This window comes from Aspergillus ochraceoroseus (genome assembly GCF_002846915.1).
Source record: "Aspergillus ochraceoroseus IBT 24754 chromosome Unknown P175scaffold_12, whole genome shotgun sequence".
Classification (NCBI taxonomy): Eukaryota; Fungi; Ascomycota; class Eurotiomycetes; order Eurotiales; family Aspergillaceae; genus Aspergillus; species Aspergillus ochraceoroseus.
The window spans coordinates 167962-188025 of record NW_024468487.1 but is presented as its reverse complement, the minus strand read 5'-3'; the positions used below and the strand labels follow the sequence as shown (position 1 = coordinate 188025).

The 20064-nt window shown below is 48.1% G+C and overlaps 10 protein-coding genes across 10 annotated transcripts; 4 read left to right on the top strand and 6 right to left on the bottom strand.

Annotated features, from left to right (window-relative positions):
* Positions 1 to 741: 741 nt before the first annotated feature.
* On the bottom strand, positions 742 to 1845 carry P175DRAFT_0512553 (uncharacterized protein; the record flags this gene model as incomplete). Its single annotated transcript, XM_040898689.1, has 1 exon — positions 742 to 1845. The coding sequence occupies one exon, from the start codon at positions 1843 to 1845 to the stop codon at positions 742 to 744; it is 1104 nt and encodes a 367-aa protein (XP_040748455.1).
* Positions 1846 to 2283: 438 nt separating this feature from the next.
* Positions 2284 to 2661, top strand: P175DRAFT_0505206 (uncharacterized protein; the record flags this gene model as incomplete). The annotated part of the gene is made up of 1 exon (XM_040898038.1): positions 2284 to 2661. A coding segment is annotated over exon 1 (178 nt), but the record flags the coding sequence as incomplete, so codon positions are not given.
* A 1805-nt stretch (positions 2662 to 4466) lies between these two features.
* P175DRAFT_0536264 (uncharacterized protein) lies at positions 4467 to 4984 on the bottom strand (the record flags this gene model as incomplete). Its single annotated transcript, XM_040900298.1, has 2 exons — positions 4467 to 4820; positions 4913 to 4984. 2 exons carry the CDS (start codon positions 4982 to 4984, stop codon positions 4467 to 4469), a joined length of 426 nt encoding a protein of 141 aa, XP_040748453.1.
* A 91-nt stretch (positions 4985 to 5075) lies between these two features.
* On the top strand, positions 5076 to 7048 carry P175DRAFT_0536263 (uncharacterized protein; the record flags this gene model as incomplete). The annotated part of the gene is made up of 7 exons (XM_040900297.1): positions 5076 to 5145; positions 5228 to 5287; positions 5391 to 5483; positions 5571 to 5673; positions 6173 to 6359; positions 6409 to 6945; positions 7004 to 7048. The coding sequence occupies 7 exons, from the start codon at positions 5076 to 5078 to the stop codon at positions 7046 to 7048; spliced, it is 1095 nt and encodes a 364-aa protein (XP_040748452.1).
* Positions 7049 to 7070: 22 nt separating this feature from the next.
* Positions 7071 to 7541, bottom strand: P175DRAFT_0112048 (uncharacterized protein). Its single transcript, XM_040892362.1, has 3 exons — positions 7506 to 7541; positions 7229 to 7445; positions 7071 to 7155 (listed from the first exon to the last, which is right to left on the bottom strand). The coding sequence occupies exons 2-3, from the start codon at positions 7392 to 7394 to the stop codon at positions 7142 to 7144; spliced, it is 180 nt and encodes a 59-aa protein (XP_040748451.1). The 5' UTR covers positions 7395 to 7445; positions 7506 to 7541; the 3' UTR covers positions 7071 to 7141.
* A 59-nt stretch (positions 7542 to 7600) lies between these two features.
* Positions 7601 to 8629, bottom strand: P175DRAFT_0561114 (uncharacterized protein; the record flags this gene model as incomplete). Its single annotated transcript, XM_040901022.1, has 5 exons — positions 7601 to 7677; positions 7736 to 7877; positions 7946 to 8088; positions 8163 to 8412; positions 8498 to 8629. Coding segments are annotated over 5 exons (744 nt in total), but the record flags the coding sequence as incomplete, so codon positions are not given.
* A 1262-nt stretch (positions 8630 to 9891) lies between these two features.
* P175DRAFT_0519443 (TauD/TfdA family dioxygenase) lies at positions 9892 to 11523 on the top strand (the record flags this gene model as incomplete). Its single annotated transcript, XM_040899103.1, has 5 exons — positions 9892 to 10255; positions 10362 to 10592; positions 10655 to 10710; positions 10785 to 10954; positions 11061 to 11523. The coding sequence occupies 5 exons, from the start codon at positions 9892 to 9894 to the stop codon at positions 11521 to 11523; spliced, it is 1284 nt and encodes a 427-aa protein (XP_040748449.1).
* Positions 11524 to 11822: 299 nt separating this feature from the next.
* Positions 11823 to 14661, bottom strand: P175DRAFT_0505199 (uncharacterized protein). Its single transcript, XM_040898037.1, has 6 exons — positions 13588 to 14661; positions 13352 to 13522; positions 12775 to 13281; positions 12353 to 12718; positions 12073 to 12286; positions 11823 to 12008 (listed from the first exon to the last, which is right to left on the bottom strand). The coding sequence occupies exons 1-6, from the start codon at positions 14275 to 14277 to the stop codon at positions 11905 to 11907; spliced, it is 2052 nt and encodes a 683-aa protein (XP_040748448.1). The 5' UTR covers positions 14278 to 14661; the 3' UTR covers positions 11823 to 11904.
* Positions 14662 to 14937: 276 nt separating this feature from the next.
* On the top strand, positions 14938 to 17003 carry P175DRAFT_0505196 (uncharacterized protein). Its single transcript, XM_040898036.1, has one exon. It carries the CDS (start codon positions 15220 to 15222, stop codon positions 16984 to 16986), a length of 1767 nt encoding a protein of 588 aa, XP_040748447.1. The 5' UTR covers positions 14938 to 15219; the 3' UTR covers positions 16987 to 17003.
* A 138-nt stretch (positions 17004 to 17141) lies between these two features.
* On the bottom strand, positions 17142 to 19412 carry gmdA (putative general amidase GmdA; the record flags this gene model as incomplete). Its single annotated transcript, XM_040894363.1, has 9 exons — positions 17142 to 17284; positions 17332 to 17466; positions 17524 to 17601; positions 17649 to 17862; positions 17918 to 18250; positions 18310 to 18458; positions 18519 to 18600; positions 18743 to 19018; positions 19077 to 19412. The coding sequence occupies 9 exons, from the start codon at positions 19410 to 19412 to the stop codon at positions 17142 to 17144; spliced, it is 1746 nt and encodes a 581-aa protein (XP_040748446.1).
* Between the last annotated feature and the right edge of the window lie 652 nt (positions 19413 to 20064).

The following is a 20064-nucleotide window of genomic DNA, read 5'->3' as shown; positions in this document are numbered from 1 at the left end:
GCTGTTTGGATGAGTTTTTTTTTTTTTTTTTTTTTTTTTTTTTAATTAGTAGTACGTACTACGTAGTTTTATTAATTTATTAAGTAGTTGGCCCACTTGACCCATGACGAGCTGTTTGTTTTTTTCTGACCATGAACAGCCAGCTGCAATCCCTGCCTGCCTGTAATGACTGGGCTTCGGGAGGTCCTGGCTGGATGTGGGCAGGAGTTAAAAAGTAGTTATAGAAAACCCTGCCTTATTGACTAACTATTAGGTATCTTGGCTGGTTCACGCGGCCAAATAAGGAAAACGTTATGAAGGATGTAGACTAGGTATGCCAGAGTAGATAGAATACATGGGAGGAAATGTCCAGCCTTGTGGAGAACAATTCTGGGCTTTGGTCTAGGGCTGGCTCGTGCTCCTTTTCCATCCGCGGGTTCGACCCACCACTTTCTTAGCGTTCCTTGGTTCCTTGGTTCCTTGATGCTTTTTTTTTTTTTGGTTCTCAAGATGGAGTTAGAACTCTGTGTCCGGCTAGACTCGAACTGACCGATATCAGGTTGTTGTTGTTGTTGTTGTTGTTGCCGTGATGGTAATTGGGCTTGGCCTGGAAATGGATTATTGGTTGCCGACCGTAATCTCATCATTCGTTATTCGCGATACACGATGTAGATGTGGTGAAGACGGGAAAATAAAAAATGTGGTAGAGAGAGGATTGAGATGGCACATGCCTGATGGCGACAGTTGAGACGGAACGCACATTTACCCTGTACTTCCCGGCTCGATAGCGACACTGCGAAGTTTTTGCTGTAGGGATTCGGTAAAGTCTCGCTCGGAGGATGGATTGTTCGTTTGGGTCTCCCCACTTAGGGAGTGCGAGATATCCGAGTGCCTGGTTTCGGTTTCCCGCCGGGGCCCTGAGTGCTCGAACATGGCGATGGAGACATCATCCGAGTCCATCCAGGGGTGGGTGCGGTGGCGAATGGTAGGCGCTGCATGGGTCACATCTGATGTGACGCGCGTGGCATCGACAAAGTCCGGAAAGTCGGAGGGTCTATTGATCGACGATTCTTGTTTCCAGACGTGGTTGCGGACGAGATAGATGAGTTTTCCAAGGACCGCGAACTCCAATTTTAATTTAACGCTGTAGACGACACCCTTGACCATGGTTTCCATAATGTAGTAGTCCATGTATTCGATGACGAGCAGGCCGAGATCCATGAAGATGATCATCAAGTTAATTGCGACCAGCTGGTACATGATCTTGCGCTTGCTTCGGTCTGGGTCTAAGCGGAGCATGCGAATTGTCTCCCAGATGTACAGGGCAGAGAGAACGAACTCTTGGATGCAGAAACCGGTCATCTGGATCTTCTCCATGACGTTGTAGCCGTTGACGTATGCGGGCCGGCCGTCTGAGAGGTTGGATCCATAGGTGAAGACGGTAGTGGGGACATGGAGAATAATGGCGTCAATGATGATCATGGCCAGCACCGGGCGGAGAAGACGTTGATTCGGAAGAACCAGGTGCAGGCGCGAGTACAACACGACAGACTGCCCCGTGACCATGCAATACCAGCCAACAGTGATGAAGGTGACGGATAGCCATGTTGCCGACGTCAGATCAAAGTACTTGAGCAGGAATCCAATGGAGTAGGGCACGAGGCCGATGGATGACGAGACCAACAAGCTCCAAAAGTAGAGGCCGCGATATTGACTGAAGGTGACGAAGACGAGGGCAATGAGCTCGATAGCATTATACCAGGTGATTCCAGCGAGAGTCGCAATGGTGATTTTGATCGCCAGGCTGTCGCCGGTGTAGCCGCCCGTGATGCCGTTTTCAGGTGAAGAATTACTTCCAGGAACCATGACGAGTTTAGGAAATCTGGCCCTGTGCGTGGTAGAGCATATCAGGAGGCATCGTGTGTGGTACGAGGAGGAGGTGAAGGGGGGGGGGACTTTGGCAGTGACACTTAGGAAGAGAGTGAGGTTAAGAGAAGGGAGGGAAAGGAAAGGAAACAAAGAAGAGGGAAAGAGAGGAGATCAGTGAAATAGAGAAAGAAGCGAGAGACAAGAGAAGAGAGAAGAGAAGAGAAAAGAAAAGAGTGTGTCAGTCTGTCTGTCAGATGAGGTTGAGGTTGAGGTTGTAGAGTGACAGCGAGATCGGGGGTATAAATTTCTTTTCTTTTCCTTTCTTTTTTCTTCCCTTTCTTTGAGCCACACAATCCTCCGCTTTCAAACGTCTTTCGACACTGAATCTTGGAAAGGGGAACTAGGAAAGTATTCGAATTCCTATGAATAGATGAAAGTAAGGAAAATATCACTAATTAGAACTATGACAGGACTAAAGACACCGGCTGAATCGAAGAGAGAGAAAAAAAAAAAAAAACAACCAGTGCCCAAGGGTGGACTGCCTGAAGAGCACTCAGCACACACACAAAGGGAAAGTGATCGCGCAGACTTCAAGATCCGATCTAAAACCAAGCAAGCAAGTGGACACGATGAAAGAGTGAAGAACGAGGTCGAATACTTGATTGATATTCCAACTCTCCAGGCCGCATCGGCACCAGAAGAAAGAACCCCACTCCCTTTCTTATTGTGTCATTTTTATGGTCGGCTTGAACGATACCCTAATTCGAAAATGAACCGTCTGCGTCACCTAGATCCTAGCCAAGAGTCCTAGACCGCGTTGTGGTGTTGGAGTTGGACCGTGATTTCCCCAGGGTCTCTCTCCCCCCTTCTCGCTTGCTCGGATGGTTCGGTCAATAAGAATCAGTCTAGCAGGACCCGTCTCTGGCTGTCAATGGAGCGCACAAGTGGATCCGCCTGAGCCCAATACTAATGGGCAGCATCTGCTAGTTACAGCCAGCCTACAGGAATATGATCCTCGCCAACGGCTTGGTTACTGGCAACTTGGCAGCCTTAAAAAAAAAACATAGGGATACTCCGCATTTCCGAGCGCAGGCCGGACTTTTTCGTAACAAGGAAAAGGGGAAAGGTATAAACATGTTTGATTTGACTATGGAAGTCAACCTTGACTGGTACAAGTATACTCCTGGTGTACTCCTGGTATACTCCCGGGAGCGAACCAGTTCCGTTCTTCTGGGCTCTGGAATAACGAACGATGTTGTTTCCGAGTCTCACAGTGAGCGGAGTATTTTCCTTTCTCGCCCCAACTCCCTTCATTTTCCCTTTTCAACTTTTCTGTCCTACTTTCCTTTTGTCTTTCTTCCTTTCCCCTACCCCATGATCCGAAGACTCGAAAATATCCAGTTCTGTACTTGCGACAACTTTACCGGTTCTTGAAGTCTGACCGTGCCGGCTGCGATGACTGACTTCACAAGTTCAAACTTCCCACATGCACCTTCGACCGGGGTGAACCAGTCCCGAATTGTGGAGTAAAAGGGCTAACTAACTAAGTAAAAGTTACTCGCCTTGTCAGCGCCAGTAATTCAGCGGACGAGGGGAACGCTGTCTCCCTCCCTTTCAGCTTCTAAATGAAGCCTATGATTCTACTGGTCCAAAAAAATCACTCTTAGTTCTTACCTATGCAGGGATTTTGTGTGCCAGCGAATGAGACTGAAGAATAAAATACACTCCGCTCTGTGGTTCTTAAATTGGAGCATTGTCTCCCCCTAATTTCCTGAACCGTTGCAGATCTTGAATGCGTACCTGATCCTGGTCTGGTAGCTTTTTTGGATTCTGTCTGTGCTGAACCCGTTACCCGCAGCCAATCGTCGCCAGCAGAAACCAATAATGCTTGGAGCCTTGGACGTTGAGGATAATCTAGTTACAACTAGTACTCCGTAAAACGATAGGGGAGATGATATACTAATTAATTAATGCCTCACTTTTCTCCACCCCCGTTGACGGTTGGGCAGATGGATTGATCAACCCATGTCCACGCGTGCGATGCTTGAACGATCAACGAAGTAGGATGGTGTGTTCTCTGCAAGTCAGACTATTTTTCGGGTGTCATCTGGGGGGTTCCATTTCTGTATTCAGGGAGTCGAGCTAGAGTTGGTTGGTTGGAAAGAGCTGGCTGGTCTTATGACCAAATTATTTTTATTAAACTAAAGATAGATAGTTAGTTAAAAGAGTAGTTTATTGACCACATGTTTAACTGCCCACTGTATAAAAAAAAAATGCCTTATACCTGGGTAGTGGCTCTGATTGGACACTTCCCTACCCCGGAGTGGTTTATATTTGTACCTGGTACTTGCTGCATTGGAGAAATACCCCAAGCTGTAGCTAGTACTCCGTACTAGGTGACCTCCTGAGAAATGTGGGCTTTGGAGGACACAAACAAACATCCAAAGAGGATCACCGTCAATCCAGAGGAGGCTGCGCATGACAGCCGCCTCTCTAGCTATCTGAAGGCACTTTCGGCGTAATTTGTCCCGAAGAATAGATGAACGAACTCTCCCCCGAGTTTTGACACAGCTGTGGAGTGGATAGGGGGTACTCTGCTTGTAAGGAGATAGAGAGACTCATGGCGCAGCAGCTATCATAATTAGAGCCCACAATGTGAACGCGGCCGTTAATCTACCAGGCCCACTGGCGGAATATGGAACCTCCACTATTTGTTCCCCTGGCAGTCCGGCGTCCCGATAACTGATATCAGATATAGACATTCGACCGATACTCGAGCTCAGCGGGGACACGATGGCCTCGGATTGATTCTGACCACGGTTAGGAGGTGTAGCGGGCTGCCGTCGGGGTCGCTCGGCGCGCCGATTCCTTCGTGTATGTATATCCTCCACACAGAAGCGGAGAAGCACGAGTCTCTTCGATGTAAAGATGAAGCAATACCGTACCCGGTACAAAATACAGTAATGCTGCATCTGACGTAAGGCAGTTCGTACTTGGTTCTGTTCTTCCACCTCATCCCACTTCTTTGCCACTTTGACGTCCCCTGGCAAATAAATTCGCGTACCTCCGGCACGAGAAGAATCATCGTTACCACCTCTCCAGGCACAATTACAGGGGTATTGGCAGTCTTATGCATCCTTTCCCAACCATGCTGAGGACATGTGTTTAGGAGGGGGAACAAGGTTCTGATCCAAATCCAGGTTACTGAGGTTTCTCCCCATTCCTCCATGTGGATTTATATGTCCGAAAATACGCTTCAAATTCTCAAAGTTGAACTCGTCCCATCCGGTTGTACCAGTGAGCGAGCTCGGGGTATAGGGGGTTAGTTGTGAGTAATCCACCGGCTTTTACCTTCTGGATTATGGTTGGATTGAGCCAGGTAAGGACTTCGAGAAGGGTGGTCATCTTGAGAACCGGTTGAGCAGGCTGATTTTGGATGGTGAAAGATTGGTGCTTTATAGATAACTTCCTGCCTCGAGATTAACTCGGGTTGGTATCACAGCGTCATCCGTGACGAGCATCCTCACTCTATGCAAAAGCAGGACCCAATGTGAAGGGGCCACATGTAGATGTCGTGGCTTCGGAAAATCCAATACAAGCAGCTAGTACATTCCTCATGCATGCATCATCCCGGGGTGAGTGTTATAACTCGCGCTATTTCGTGCACTGACTTGACGTGGCGCAATGAAGATAACCAGCTCATCAAGAATCTATCCTTCTAGGCTCGCAGGAAAGATGCGAGGCCCTAGTTTTCGAAGATGGTAAGGCCGGCGTTCGGGGAGTGGTGGCATCTGATAGCACAACATTCCCCGCCTCGCACTCCGAGTAAGTGAAGAAACCTGATCTGTCGGCTTCCCACTGGCTTCTAATTTCGACAAATGTACGACGCCGCCTCCTGCTTCATTCGTGCCTGCTGATAAATCAGTAATGAAAAAAAAAATGAAGCAATCGGTTCAGTGACCTTGCTTTTCACCTCGAGCGTATTAGCGAAAAAAAAAAAGGTACACCTCACCTCCCCGGATGGTCCCGCAATATTACTCCGATTCAATGGAGGCCATGTATGTACACATCCGTATAGTATGCCGGTTAGGAAGCTGATGTCGAGTTTATCGCACGAGCTTCGCACGGTCAAGGGAAAGGAAGGGGGCTTGAGGGCGGTGGCGAAAATCCCCAGGTCTTGTCCTTTATGTACTCATTGAAAAGCACCCATGGATGAACTTGCGAACTGGACTTAGTTTCCCCAATGCAATTGTTAAATAATCTTCCCCGTCATCTACCACCATGGGAGATTTATATAAACTCTTCATTTCAAATGACACTTTAGATGTCGACACCACCTGCGATGGCTTGAGCCCTTCGAACGAGGAGAAAATCCTGAGCAGCTCCCCAAGACTCAAAAACGGTTTGCCGGCCACATCACGGACGATTTGAAATTCACATACGTTGGTAAAGACGCGCAGGGTGCTGTTTTCCGGTTTCATTGGGAGGAGAAGGACCTATGCATGAAGGTGGTTGGTATTGTCTCACATGTCCAACTGGGTCATTGCTGATACAGCGCAGTTTAAATCCGCCGAGATTCCAGGGCCGTATCGTCCGATAGACAAAGCAATGGTAACTCCCTTTGTGTCTGAGTGTCGAGCATTTGCCCGCTTATGCGATCTACACAAGAACGGCAAATGGGCGGTGAAGTGCCATGGATGGTTGGAGTTAGATGAACCGCTGAAGAAGCGCATTCTGGAGCCTCGTGGATTAAAGGTAGACGACTTCGGTCGTCGAGTTATCGTGAAAGACTTCATCAAAGATGAGGGGCTTCGGTCCGAAGATTTCGAGCTCATCATGTCGAACTTCGAGATAGCGAAAAGCGCCATGATCCTACCGCACGACACTGAGAAAAGGAACTATAGAAAATCATTTTTACTTGATTGGGGATCATCCGTGACGTTCCCAATCCCCACAGCATTCGGGACAAATCGAAGCTTTGAAATGTACTACGAGGATTTGTCTAAACATGGGTTGGGTTGGATGCATTCGGACTGGGAGCTCTCAAGCCGTGCGCTTGTTTGGCCTAAAGCAGATTTTAATTCTCTGGTACAATTGGTTAGTTACATGTCGGTCCTGATACTTCGCATGTGGCGGAGACGGACGTTATGACTAGATATTCACATGGAGCCACATGGATCATCATCAACTAAGTCTTTAACCGCGCTCCGATGTTTCGGGTCCCATGTGAGCATTCTCTTAATGAAAGTAATAAACTCTTCTCCACTAATTTGGCTTATGGCAGTCTCGAAGCTCATTGTTGGTATCCTGAATGGCGGATCGAATTTTCCGACAAGAGGATAAGCAAGGCTATAAAAGTGTTAGTTGAAAGAGTACTTACCATCAATATCGTAGAACATCGGCGTTCTTCTACCCCGTGAAAGAAGATCCTTTAGAGGTAGTCCTAACAAAGCTATAATGCACGTAAGATGGCTTTGATCATCGTACTCCCGCATTGGCGAATCAACTGCTGCAAAGAGTGAGCGGTTCTCCAGCAGATCCCACATTAGTAAAGTAGCCTAACCATCACCTAAATTCCATATATCTGCGCTGTATGTCTAGCTGTGAAATGAACCTTAAAGTCAGCGAGTTTCGAGCTTGAACTGATGTGTACTTACGTCAGCGAGTGCCAAGCAGAGTTGTAGTCAGTGCTTGTTAAGTATATCTCGATCCATGAAGTTGGAGACAGATACAAATAGTTGGCCTTTCATACCCAGTCCTTAGTGCCTACAATAACATGGCTAGGTCTTGATTTGGAGAGCCCTGCTAGGTGTTTTACTTTCCCCTGGGCTATGAGTCTTGTAGACGATCAGTAGCATGGCTTGTAGTGGTGGAAATATCCTCAGACAGAGTCGCCTATCCTTGTACCATTGAGGCCCTATCTGTGGAAGATGAATTGTCCTAGGACAACCCGGATCTCGAGAGATCTTGCGTAATGAACCGTATGGTAGCGCCATGCGAGATACAAAGTTCACGACTTCGTAAAGGTGCTAGGCAGACCTCGATACGTATGAACGAAATTCACCACTCAGCACTGATTTTCGACCGCAAGACGCACGAGTAATGTGGCTAGGGAAGAATTGCTCGTGCCCCTAGTCTTCAAGAGATCGCAACGTAAAATTGGGCTTCGGAGGAGGAGGCATTGAGAGGTGATCGTATGGAAGGGTCCCAGGAGCATATCTTCGTAGCTGATTATAGGCCCTATTGGATAAGGTATCAGTAACTTAATGAAAGTATTTTCGAGGTCTCTCAGAACAGATTCGTGTCAATTCTACGCGGAGTCACGCAGAGAGCTTTCTTGGTCAGTGAGGAACGAGCAAGCATTCGATCACGGCGCGTAATTCCGGATTTGACAGACATTCGCCTCGTTTTGGGTCGGTGGTAAGAAGGATTCTCAGGTGGATTTGCGGCGATGCTGGTGGAATGTGGAAGAAACAGCCCCTGAATTGAGCATGCAAGGTCCGAGGTACCACGGACGCGGCCTGCCACCATGACCCTTAGTCCCAGAATGGACCATGGTTGTTGCTGGCCTCATCATCCAATTAGTTTGTGGGGACGCGTCCTGCAGCACTCATAAAGGAGGAAACGAAGGAGACAGCCACTCAATTACGGTGCTCTGAGATGAGGAGAAGCTATAGTTTACCTCTTGTAACTGATCAAACAGGTCCTTTCGGCAATGTTCGGGTGACTGGATAAATGATCTCGCTGACTGCGTTTCTCGCGAAATTTTGGGAGTCACCATTGACAGGCTGGTCCTAATTAGTCGTATGGTTATGGGACTTTCCATTGGATAATGGAATTGATAACCGATACCCCAGGCACCATATTCTAGCTGTACAATTTCAGGCATCAGGCTAGGTTTTCTAACTGCGAGCCTATATTTGGGACAGGATACATTGCTCACAAGGCATATGACCCTGTCGGTGCGTTCTTTTCCCAACATTAGCGATGTGGGTCAAATTCGATGATGATGATATGAAGATGCAGCTAGTCATTTTCGTAGATGGTCAATTCGTGTTGCAATCAATTCCTTCATGTCTTCCCTTATCAGTATTGTTAAGGAAAGCCTAAGGAATTCTCGATAGGACTGCCTTCCATAAATAGGGCATCTGTGGCTTCTTCGCGCGCTTACTACTAGATTCCGGTATAATGCAAAACATGCCTGCCTTCAAGTAATAGAAACGGATGTTGGGGATACCCCTCTTCCCACGAAAAAAAAAAAAACCAAGTATAGGGCTAAGGATTTCTTGCCCAGTGATTGATGAACTCTTGCAAAGCAATTGGAATTATGAGAAACTTGCAGCATAGCAGAGAAGAAGTTGTTCAGCCTTGCAGAATATGCGGGCTAGAACCCAATGAAAACAGAGGCAAGTCGACGGTGAGGTCATAGCATCAGGAGATACAAGAGCTAATATCTTGTTTCATTTATGGAAGGGATATAGGCGCCCCGAACGTCCGAGGTTTGCTAGATCAACGGTGGGTTGTCTCCATTAGGGAGGTATATGGAATTTCTTTTCTGTCGGTATCATAGAAATTCCGCGCTGTTTGTTATCATTTACCTTGGGCAGCGTCCTACTGCATCAACTGCATATGGAGAACGCCGAATCATAAGAACCTAACGCAATGAAACCCCTCATTGTGACTCTCTCTGCAGTTTCCCACGAAGAAGCATTCATCATTTTATCCTTGCAAACCCTTGACATCGTTCGGCGATGATTGCCATCGAGGTGGAGGTCGTGTACTGGGGTCCACGGGCCTCATTTTCCATACGTCCGCAGAATATGTGATGAGATGCAATTGCCATCAAGAGACATGCGGTTGGCGACAGGCATTCTGCATTGCTTTCACCTCTCTCTGCGAGAATCTCCGTGGAAGAGGGGAGGTCTTTTCTTGTAGAGCCTCAAGCGGACCGGTTATAAAGAACCGCCCATACCACTGTAGCTCTGAGTCGGTAGAGCCAAAATTCACTCCAAGCTTTTACCATTGTCATTGCCAAAACCAATCATGGCGCCAGTTGAAGTTAGCTTCCCCCCCGTGACTGAATTCAGGGTAGCTCCTGAGGCCTATTATTCGTCCGGTTTGCGCGCGCGCTTCATTCATGATGCGGAACGAACCGCTGTGAAGACTAATAGCCCAACGACCTATGCCAGAATTGGGTACGACGTTGACGAGGTAGCCTATAAGAAACGCGTCCAGGCCAGTCTTGCAGCGGGCAACTTACCCACCACTGTTCCTGCGGGATGGCCCACTGGGTTGTCTGGCCCCTTGGTCTGGAGAACTGGAGATTTCCCAGATGAAGAAGAGTATGTATATCATCTGACCAAGGAGGACAAGGCAGAGATATTTAAAGCCTTGGAAATATTCAAAGGTTAGTTAGTACTGAATATTTTGCGACTAACGGTTGGCGGAAGGCAACCGGCTTCGCTGTCACCACAACCGCTTGAAGGACTAGCAAAAGCTGAAAATATCCACAGGTCTTGGCCTCGAAGGTCATGAAGTCTCGCAGAAAACTTTCCCTTTGTCATCACTGGGAAGGGAGCTTGAGAATGTCCGGAATTCAGTGTATGAAGGTCGTGGATTTGCCATAGTGCGAGGTCTTGACCCAGACGCGTACAATGTTGAAGACCTCACCGTGGTGTACCTAGGAATATCAAGCTACATCGGTGAGCGTCGCGGAAAACAGGACCAGCGCGGTTCAATGCTGAGTAGGTGACCCAATTAAGAGGACTTGACTATTAGGCTCTGACTCACCTGGGCATTTAAAAAGTGCATGTCATCAAGCGCGGGGATCAGGAGCGAGACGTCCAGTTCAGCGAGGACAAGGTAAGAAGTTTGGCAGTGATAGATGCCGCCCACCTCTTCCTGTCAGGGACACGATTGCTAAGATGCGTACACAGCCCTTCCACACCGACACAGTCACCGACTGCCTGTGCTTGTTCACCCGCAACCTATCTGAGAAGGGCGGATGCAGCGTTCTTGCCTCCGCCTGGACGGTGTACAACGAGATCGCAGCCACTCGGCCGGATATTATCCATACATTGGCGCAGCCTAACTGGCCATTTGACACGTGGGTTCCCCATTTTTATTACACCTTATGTCGTTCGTTGTTTTTGCCCTTGGCTTCCTCGCGCATGAGCGTCTTTCATCGGTAGGGGGTAACTGAGATCTACCAGATTTGGTCGCTCGCCTCCTTATTACACCCGCCCGGTACTTTTTTACCACCATGCTAGACTCATAATGTCATTCTCGCGTCGCTTGCTAGTGGGCCATTTGCCATTCGAAAAACGCTCCCCGGGAATCCCCGGCCTCACAGAAGCTCAGGCGGAAGCCCTGGACATGGTACACTTCGTTGCCCGCAAGCATGAGATCAAGCCTCGCATCGAACGGGGCGATCTTCGCTTCATCAACAATATGGCCGTGTTGCATAGACGGGAGGCTTTCGAAAACAGTGTTAACAATGCCCGACATCTCATCCGTATTTGGCTGAACAACGAACAAATGTGCTGGAAGCTCCCCCGCCACTTGCAGCTTTCGTGGGCTCGTATCTTCGATGATGACGAACGTGAGGAGCACTGGGACATCGAGCCCCCTCGGAAGGATGGAAAGATTCTGAGAGTTGCTGGGTCATGTGATTAAGAGAGACAAGCCTTTTAGACTCGGATCCAATGGGAAACTGCTAGCTATTGTTTCCATTGTTAGATAAGAAAAGTTCGAGTCAGTAGGTACCTAGGTAGATGTTGAAGTTTGGATGTGGAGGATGGAAGCTGGCTGTTCCGGGAAGGCTGGGGGAAGAAGGTTGATGATAGCCAAAGAAACTTCGACTAAGCCCGGCAACAACAACATTACCTCAAGTCCAGGCTCGGCTCAGGTAATATGAACTAAGAAGAGGCATTTTTCTTTTCACGTTGCGTTGACACTCCTTCCCGGGTTTTATGTTTATTATGACGATGAACAGAATGTTATCTATTATTATATCTTCACTATCTCACAGTACCTGGCAATGAAAACCACCCAAATCTAAGCGGTAGGCCCAGGCTTCCATTCAGAATCATACAACTGCGAAACCCAGTACAAATGATCTCCAAAATCTCTATTTGCCCGGATATTCGCTACGTACGTGTCTATGATTGAGACGATGTCAGCGCTCGGATCCAGAAAAGAGAGTAGTAATAGAGAGGTCCTCACCTCTTCCAGGGGTTTTGACCAGCCCGGAGGTGAACTTGATGAACTCGAGTTGCTCTTTATCCAATTCTGCAGCACTTGCTAACTCCCGCAGCGCTTTCTCGTCATAGGTCATGTGGAAAGGTGAGACACCTTTGTTGAGGTAGTGAAAGTGGGCGAGAAGGATATGCATGCCATTCTGCATTCCTTGAATACTCATGGGGTTTGCGTACTCATCCTAGGTATCCAGAGCCCATGTTAGTCTTGAGGGTTGTGGGAAAGTGGGAAACCTTAGGAAACAAACCTTTAAATTGAACTGGCGGGCTGTCTCCCAGTCCCGTCTCGTCAGCATAGCGCAGCTGTGTAGTAATATAAATAGGGTTAGATAGGTGGTCAGCCAGTTCTCCCGTTTGTTTTCCATAATAAGGTCCTTCATATCGGACAGCAGTTGCTGACTGATTGGACGGAGGACCTTGGTATACATGATACATTCCATTTGCGCTATCATTATGGGCGGCATGGGCACCACATTATAAAACGGGCTTCCTGGGTCATTGACGATGTCACCGCCATGGTTTTCAGACGAATAAATACGTTCAGGATGGCTGGTTTTGCGACAAGCAACCCAGAACCTCAAGCAGTTATGAATCAGCTTTTGCTCTCTGGGTGTCTGCCCTACGAATTTAGCTTCAACTCCACGTCCTAACATGGTTGCTCTGGACTTACTTTTGCTTTTTTCTGATAGTGAAAGGCAAAATAATATGTTCCCCAGATCAAAAGATCCAATCTTCCAACCGTTTGAAGGATATAATGTGGTATGTAATAGGATGTAAAATCCACCAGTGTTTTTGCCGCTTCCTCCATGTCAGCAAGCGCGTAGGCGGGTACTCTATGATGCCTGACGACGGAGCCTGACATCCATTTGAATTCTAGCATATCACCTTCCACTGGTACAAACTGCCTGACCGAAACGGTATATGGTGCATCAAGGTAAATCTGCGATAGCGTTATAGTCTTGGTCTCAGTCGACCCCCAGTCAGTTATGTTCACTATATCCATACTTTGCCACCGCCTGCTGAACAGTTGGCACGGCTTAACCTGTTCTCGGTATAGAGACACGTCGGTGATGATCCAGCGAAGGCAGGGTATTTGTCGGATGCTAGGGGCCTTAGGATTATGTGTACGTTTGCACGTTAGGCAATCACCACCTGGGTTCTTTTTGTCGGGTTCGCACTAAGAAATAGTCTGTGAGAAAAGGAAAGGGAAAAAAAAAGGAATGCGGGATTTCAGAGCAAGCATTTACCCGAATTCGCATCATTCGACATCGAATGCAACCCCTCAATTTTCTAGTAAGAGCTGTATTCAACCGCTTATCGTCATCTTTGAATGGGCCACGGCGGCGAGAATTGTTGGGTCTTCGGTACTGCTTCTTGGGAGTGTTTCTAGCTTTTGGTTTTCGTTTTCTCCTAGTTCTCTAGGATCATTTCCATTGCTACTTAGAAGGTACCCTCAGTTAACGTAATATTGAGTTTGGCATACCGGTGGAAGATGCCATTCCCTACTACAGGGGCCGCGAGGGGCATCGGGTATGACGTTTGGAAGTTGTGCTGGTACTTCTGTCTTAACATTCCCTGGTTCCTCGTCGAATGCTATGGACGCATTGCTCTCCGAGCCCGGCGTTGCTACAGCCCAGGAAGACGATGAACCACTTGACGACGACCTGCGCGACATGGTCGGGCTAATGTACTGAAACGATGTTGAAGAAGAGGTGGCTCGTGCCATTGGAAATGTGCTGGGAGATAAATAATATGATTCCAAGGTTGTGGTGCTGTAGCTACTGTTAAGAGAACCTTGTTCGTTGAAGACGGATATATTCCATGGTTCTGTCTCCTGTGAGCTCGAAGACAGGGCAGAAATCGGCGAGATCATTCCATGGCTTTGCAGATCAAACCTCGACGATGGTGATGTTGATGATGATGATCTTCGATCCCCCAGGTACACAGTCGAATACTGGCGCTGTGTACCCAGGGTTGAATCTAGGTTCTGCATTCCATCCTCCAACGTTGCAGGAGGAATCGAGTCAAACCAGGTCTCTTCGTCGTCAGCAGTTACCACTACGCTTGGTAGCGGGGGTGGCGGGTTCAGTGCACCTGCAGCCGCAGGCCTGTCACTTCTGGCCCTGGTCGTTTCGGCTGTTAAGGACATTGCCGGCTCGGGCTCATCCCACATTACAGCATCAAAGGAAAAGTCGGCATCCAGCGACTGCTGAAAGAAACCAGATATTCCGGCAGAAGGATCACCAACTGCTCGTCCCACAACGGTCGGGAGACTGTTCACAGCCTAAGGAAGAGTTAAAGTTAAAGAAAATTTCTTTCATTGTAGGGGGGGCAGGGATATGATACGATAGGTACACCCATGCTGATGCGTGCTCAGGGATTGGTCCCGTGGAGCGTCCGGACCTCGTAAGACGATAAATACTAGCAGATTAGGAGACTAGTCGTCATTTTATCACTTGCGACCGGACTGTTAAGCTATTGAAGTCTTCTCTTCAGCGCTTGCCCAAGAGAGGAATATCGTGGTTTGGCATCATTTCGTTAAACCTGTACTATCATCACTCAGCTTGACCTGCAGATGGAAGGCTGGCTGCTGTAGGTAAACTACTCCGTACAGCCACGATGGAAACTTACGATCGACGACGCAGACCTCCTGGTCACTGGTTTTCTCCTTTCTTTTTTGGCGGGTTTGGAAGGTTAGATCTATCGCTTTTGCCGGGGTTATTGAGGGGTAAATATCTGCTCACTACAAGCGAAGTAGTAAGTACATCATCCTCTCCCCCTTTACCCTTACGCGCCTCTTCTCTCTTTCCTCACAGCCTCATATCTTTTACAGACAAAATTTTCCGCCTGTCCCAGCATCCCGGGTGATTATCCTCCTCCTCGTCGTCTATTTTTCTTCGCCCTTCGAGTTCAGCCTCATCTGCAAGTGAGGCGTTTCTGCTGCTTACTACGTGGTCCACTCTTCGTTTCTATGCCAGCTTATTGAACAGACTTCTACTCTTCCATCTTGGTCTTTGCCCGGTTTTTTTTTTTAAAAAAAGAAAACACACACAAGAAGAGAAGAGGGGAAGAAAGACAGTCTAGTTTAAAAATTTTTTTGTCGCCCAAGGCACGCATGGAACTCAGTCATCGTATCGTTGATGCCATATGGCGCCCAAGCTTCGTTCTGAAGTATCACGAATTACAGGCATATCTTCACCCCTCCTCCGGGCGAACTGGCCCAGCTCCGTGGGATCAGTCTCCCCTCAACCCTCGAAACCTAGTCGATTCACTCAATAACACCTCTTCACGGTGGCGAATTGATGGAGCCACCATTTGCGGCACTTGTATATATGTGATACCCCTCGATCTGCTCCCAACCCTTCCCCCACTAGGCATCTTTCTCTTTCTTCTAGACCAAACAGATTACCCTCCAGCTCTCCGGCACAGCCTTGACGCTTCTGTCAGTGTGCCACTAAGAGATGGGCGCGCTATTTCTGGACAAGGCATCGCAAAGCATCTCTGTCGTGCCTTGGACCATTACTGCGCCCAAAACCCCGATTTCCTTGATCAGTATCTCAGGTTGCCCTTTGGTTCCAAACTCATCCTCGAGGAACTTGCGTCTGACCCTGCAAGCATGAAGCTTGAAGTTGAGCGGGTCTATGACATTGAGTCGAAAATGCTAACCGTAACAGCTCTCCAACAGTTGTGGTCCGATGTTGCCAGGGATGCTTGGCCGCCAATACTCGACGTTCATGATCTACGCCTCATTAGGCAGATCAATGAGGCTGTGAGTCTAGTAGAGACACCAGGAATTAAGCTTTGTATTCAGCCCCTTAGCATCTTCAAGTCAGCCGCTGGTTCGTTGGATCATATGTACCATGAGCTTCATTTGCTACTTACCTGTCCCCAACACCCGCACATCATGAGTCGGCCTCTGGCCATTGTGACGAAGAAGGCTTCGTTTGGCGGTAAGGACGGAGTTGTTGGCTTTTTGCTCCAGTATTTTCAAGCTGGTTCGATCCGTGACATTCTCCCTAATCGACAGCGTTCTGGTACACTGCTGAATTCCGTCAAACTTCGATGGTGTCGTCAGATAGCCTCCGCACTAGCTCACCTGAATGCGACAGGGATATTCTATTCCGATTTACGGCCAGATAATGTGCTGCTGGATAGCAACCGGCCTGATGCTGGTGTCGTTTTATGTGACTTTGAACAGCGGGGCAACTGGTACGAGTGGTGTGCTCCCGAGGTCCTATATCGACAATATGCCGAAAACATTCGATCCCGCCTTCCTGCACGCGTCATCAACCCACCATATGACCGTTTGCTCAAGGGTTATCATTACTCACATAGCCTATCCGACTCAAAATGCTATACATCCGCTGAAACCCACATCGAGTCCAGTAACCGTGCGTGGTTCGCCCTACCAGCTGCGGCGCGGGAGAAAGCTACCGTCTACAACCTTGGACTTTTCATCTACACGGTTTTTGAGGGCTTAAGTAACGTTGAATGCAATATTGCGAACCAGTTTCCAAATGAACAAGAGGTGGAGTTCCCGGTCTTTCGAAGAACCCCAGACGTCATAAGGGAACTTATCCAAAGATGCGTCGCTGATACCCCTGACCGGCAAGTAGAAGAATTGGAGTCTGGGCCTTTTAGAGTAGTCCGCAGGAACGGACTGCTATACCCCAGAACGCGGACTGATTTAGAGCGTAACACGTACGAAACAGTCACCGCCGTCATGGATAGTGCCTTCAGGTACTGGGCCATTGAACTGGCGTGCGCGGAAAAGTTTCTTGAGAGCCCAATGTGGCCGTCAGGTAACTTTGGACACAACAGACCATCTCTACGAGATGTTTCGGATATTCTTGAACGGCTTCCAGAAGATTTTGAAGAATGAACATCAACCAACTAAACATTTAATTTTTTTTTTTTTTTTTTTTTTTTTTTTTTGAAAAAGGTACGCTGCAAGAAACGCCAATTTCCAAGTTCCAACGGCGATGGCTAAGGAAACGCTCCAGTACTTTCGCTCAACCAAGCCTGCTGGAACTAGAGTCAGCACCCTTTGTCATGTTCAGATTTGTAGGCATTTATTGCATTAACCACGGTCTGGGCAAGTGATAACAGTCTCTCTTCGTCTAGTCTACGCCCGATGAGTTGGATAGCGGCTGGGGCGCCATGTTGTTTCTCTGAATCATCTATCCTATGTCAGCAACGAACCCTAACACCCGGAAGTCAAGCCTACACAATTTCATATTCAGATCGTCATTCTCTCCCAAAGGTTCAAAATCAGGGCTGACAACATCTATCTCCTTGTCAGCAACCGTCACAGGGATGACGACTGCTGCATAATCCAGTACGTTGATAGAACTTGTGTACGCTTATTGGAGCATTCGGTCAGACTATAAGACTCCTCGTACATAAAATAGCTACTCACTTGAACGGGAGAATCCTCCTGGTAGGACACCCGCGTACGGAGTTACTGGTGATATCACAGCCTCAACAGGACGATCTGCTTATCTTCATTAGAGGTTAAGTTTGAGTATCCAGAACGACACTTACCTCCAGTCCGTTTTGCGGTCGACATCCAATATTCTAGGTATTCTTGACGGTACTCCTTCATGCGTTGTACTACTTTCTCATACTCTGGAAGTGGCAGAGGGGCCTTTGGCCTATTATTGGGGAACAGGTTTTTGATCTCGGGAACAAAAGGCTCACCAGACAGCCGGGCAGCGTCATACACATCATAACAGCCATCTCCTCGAGCAATTAGACCCTAGCAGGAATATTTGTCACATAAACTTCTCTGGAGGTCCAAACGAGATACTCACATGTATATCAACGGTCTCCACATGACGCTTCCATTCCCAGTCAATCAACTGATGTCCGTTCGTTTCTAGCGCTTTCTTGACAATATCGAGAGCACGTGTTATAGGTGGGTGAGGAGTAAGCATTCCATCATGGGCTATCAAACCAAAGGCTGGTTTGTACTCTGGCTCTTCCTGTGGATTGTACTCTTTTTCGGATCTCCACGGAATTGGGAGGGCATAGGGATCATACAGCCAAGGTTCCACAGAGAGAAGAGACTTGAAGACAAGCCTAAGAGATTCAACTGAGTGAGCCATAATTCCAACTACCGTTGGCATAACCTCCTGCCCTTGACCCTTGTTGAAAGGCATTATTAGCAGATTTGGCTGCCAAAGGGCATTAAGACGGGGCATACCGTATTGGTTGCATCCTTGAATGATATACGGCCGGCTGATGGTTTTAGGCTGAAAACACCTTGGAATGAGGCTGGCATTGACACTGAACCGCCGATATCGGTTGCTATCCCAAATGCACTTCCCCTCAAGGCTTGCATGGCGCCTTCCCCTATAAAACATCAGTCTGGTCTGCTTAACCTTGGGAGAGATAAGGCTCTTCGGCTCAGACCTCCTGACGAGCCCCCTGCTGAAAAATTACGGTTGCATGGGTTGAAAGTATATCCGAGAATGTTGTTATTTGTCTCTGGGGCCTTTTTTATGTGAGTTTATACGTGACTCTGATGAACTGGCTCAAGACTTACCCAGAGACTTTGTGTCAGGGTTGTCTGTCACTCCTATTTTCAGCTCTTGCATGATTAATGATTAAGACCAAAACCGAGGGGCCTTACTGACCTTGCCTATCGGAATTGCCCCTAGAATGCGGAGCTCCCGGACTAATTCACTCTCAACAACATTCTCTGGGTTCTTGATGACTTTGCCCCCAAAGGTTCCAATCCATCCAACGAAGCCCATTGAGGTATCCAGCCCCTTAATGTGAAACTGATCCTTCAAGGTAAGGGGGACTCCATGCAATGGACCCACGAGCCTCTTATCTTTCTTATATATTTCATCAAGACGTCTGGCTTCTTCAATGGCCTCATGAAATCTAATCTCAAGCAACAGGCCGCTCTGAAATAAAGGACAATGTCTTAGCGATGCAAGCTCTAACAAGATGGGCTTCACTCACCAGTTGATGAGCATAGGCAGCCCGCTTGCAGAATGCCGTCACCACCTCTACAGCAGTAAGTTTCCCATGTTTCATTCCAGTCACCAAGTCCAGAACGTCCAAGGATGTGATATGACGAGACTTGTCGTCTAGTAAGAGCTCTATAAATTCACCAACGACACAGCGACGGGATTTCCCATCCGCCAGAATGGTGGGGTCAAGAATCCATTCCTCCGGTATCTTATCCATATTGGCGTCCCGCTTCTCCCTGGCGGCCAGCTGCCATTTCGCCGGGTGGCGAAAGAAGTTTTGTAGGCCTCCCAGCTCAGGTGCCCAACCAAATTGTGTCAAGGTCATGATGAAGGTCCCGATGGCATTAATCGAGACTCGGGGAGAATCACTGCCATGATGGACTACTCCCTTTATAACCGTTCGATCTCTTGGGCTGTCCCATTCCTTCGATCTCTGGTACTGACCACTGGATGCTACAGCAAAAGCTTGGGCCGTCCATCTGAAGCAAATCCTCGCAAGTAATACGTCCAAAATCGAAGAACCAAAATCATACTAAGGCCGGTACACATTGCGCCGGACTTGTCGAACGACAGGTCATTTCCCTGGGTACAGATGCCTAAACTAACCAAGTATATCTTCTATCTGTTCATCGAGTGCGATTGTAAGAATGGGGTTCCATTGGTTAGATTTTGTAGCCAATCATAACAGCCCCGTTTGCTCATCGAGAATCGCCATAAACCAATAATGGCCCAGACAAGCCTTGGGAGCGGTTAACCACATTTCCGCGCATTCATTCGACGATGCGGTCGGTGTCGTAGATTGAGTCGGTGAGTTTCTGATGCCTTTTATCAGACCACTGCAGATCTACATACACTACTAGGATACGGAGTACATGCCGAGATATGCACGCGCACCCCCGGTGAGATCGAATGCAGTCTCATTCTCGGCAATGGATATACCCCCAGGATATGTTAGCGAGCCACGTGTCTGGGGATCC

Excerpts from the sequence above, each read along its gene's own strand:
- P175DRAFT_0505199 (XM_040898037.1), bottom strand. The coding sequence starts at position 14,277 with ATGTGGGATGAGCCCGAGCCGGCAATGTCCTTAACAGCCGAAACGACC. Across the intron at positions 13,523-13,587 it reads GGGAATGGCATCTTCCACCG|AGAACTAGGAGAAAACGAAA; the intron begins GTATGCCAAACT and ends AAATGATCCTAG. Across the intron at positions 13,282-13,351 it reads GTCGAATGATGCGAATTCGG|TGCGAACCCGACAAAAAGAA; the intron begins GTAAATGCTTGC and ends ACTATTTCTTAG.
- P175DRAFT_0112048 (XM_040892362.1), bottom strand. The coding sequence starts at position 7,394 with ATGTGGGATCTGCTGGAGAACCGCTCACTCTTTGCAGCAGTTGATTCG.
- P175DRAFT_0505196 (XM_040898036.1), top strand. The coding sequence starts at position 15,220 with ATGGAACTCAGTCATCGTATCGTTGATGCCATATGGCGCCCAAGCTTC.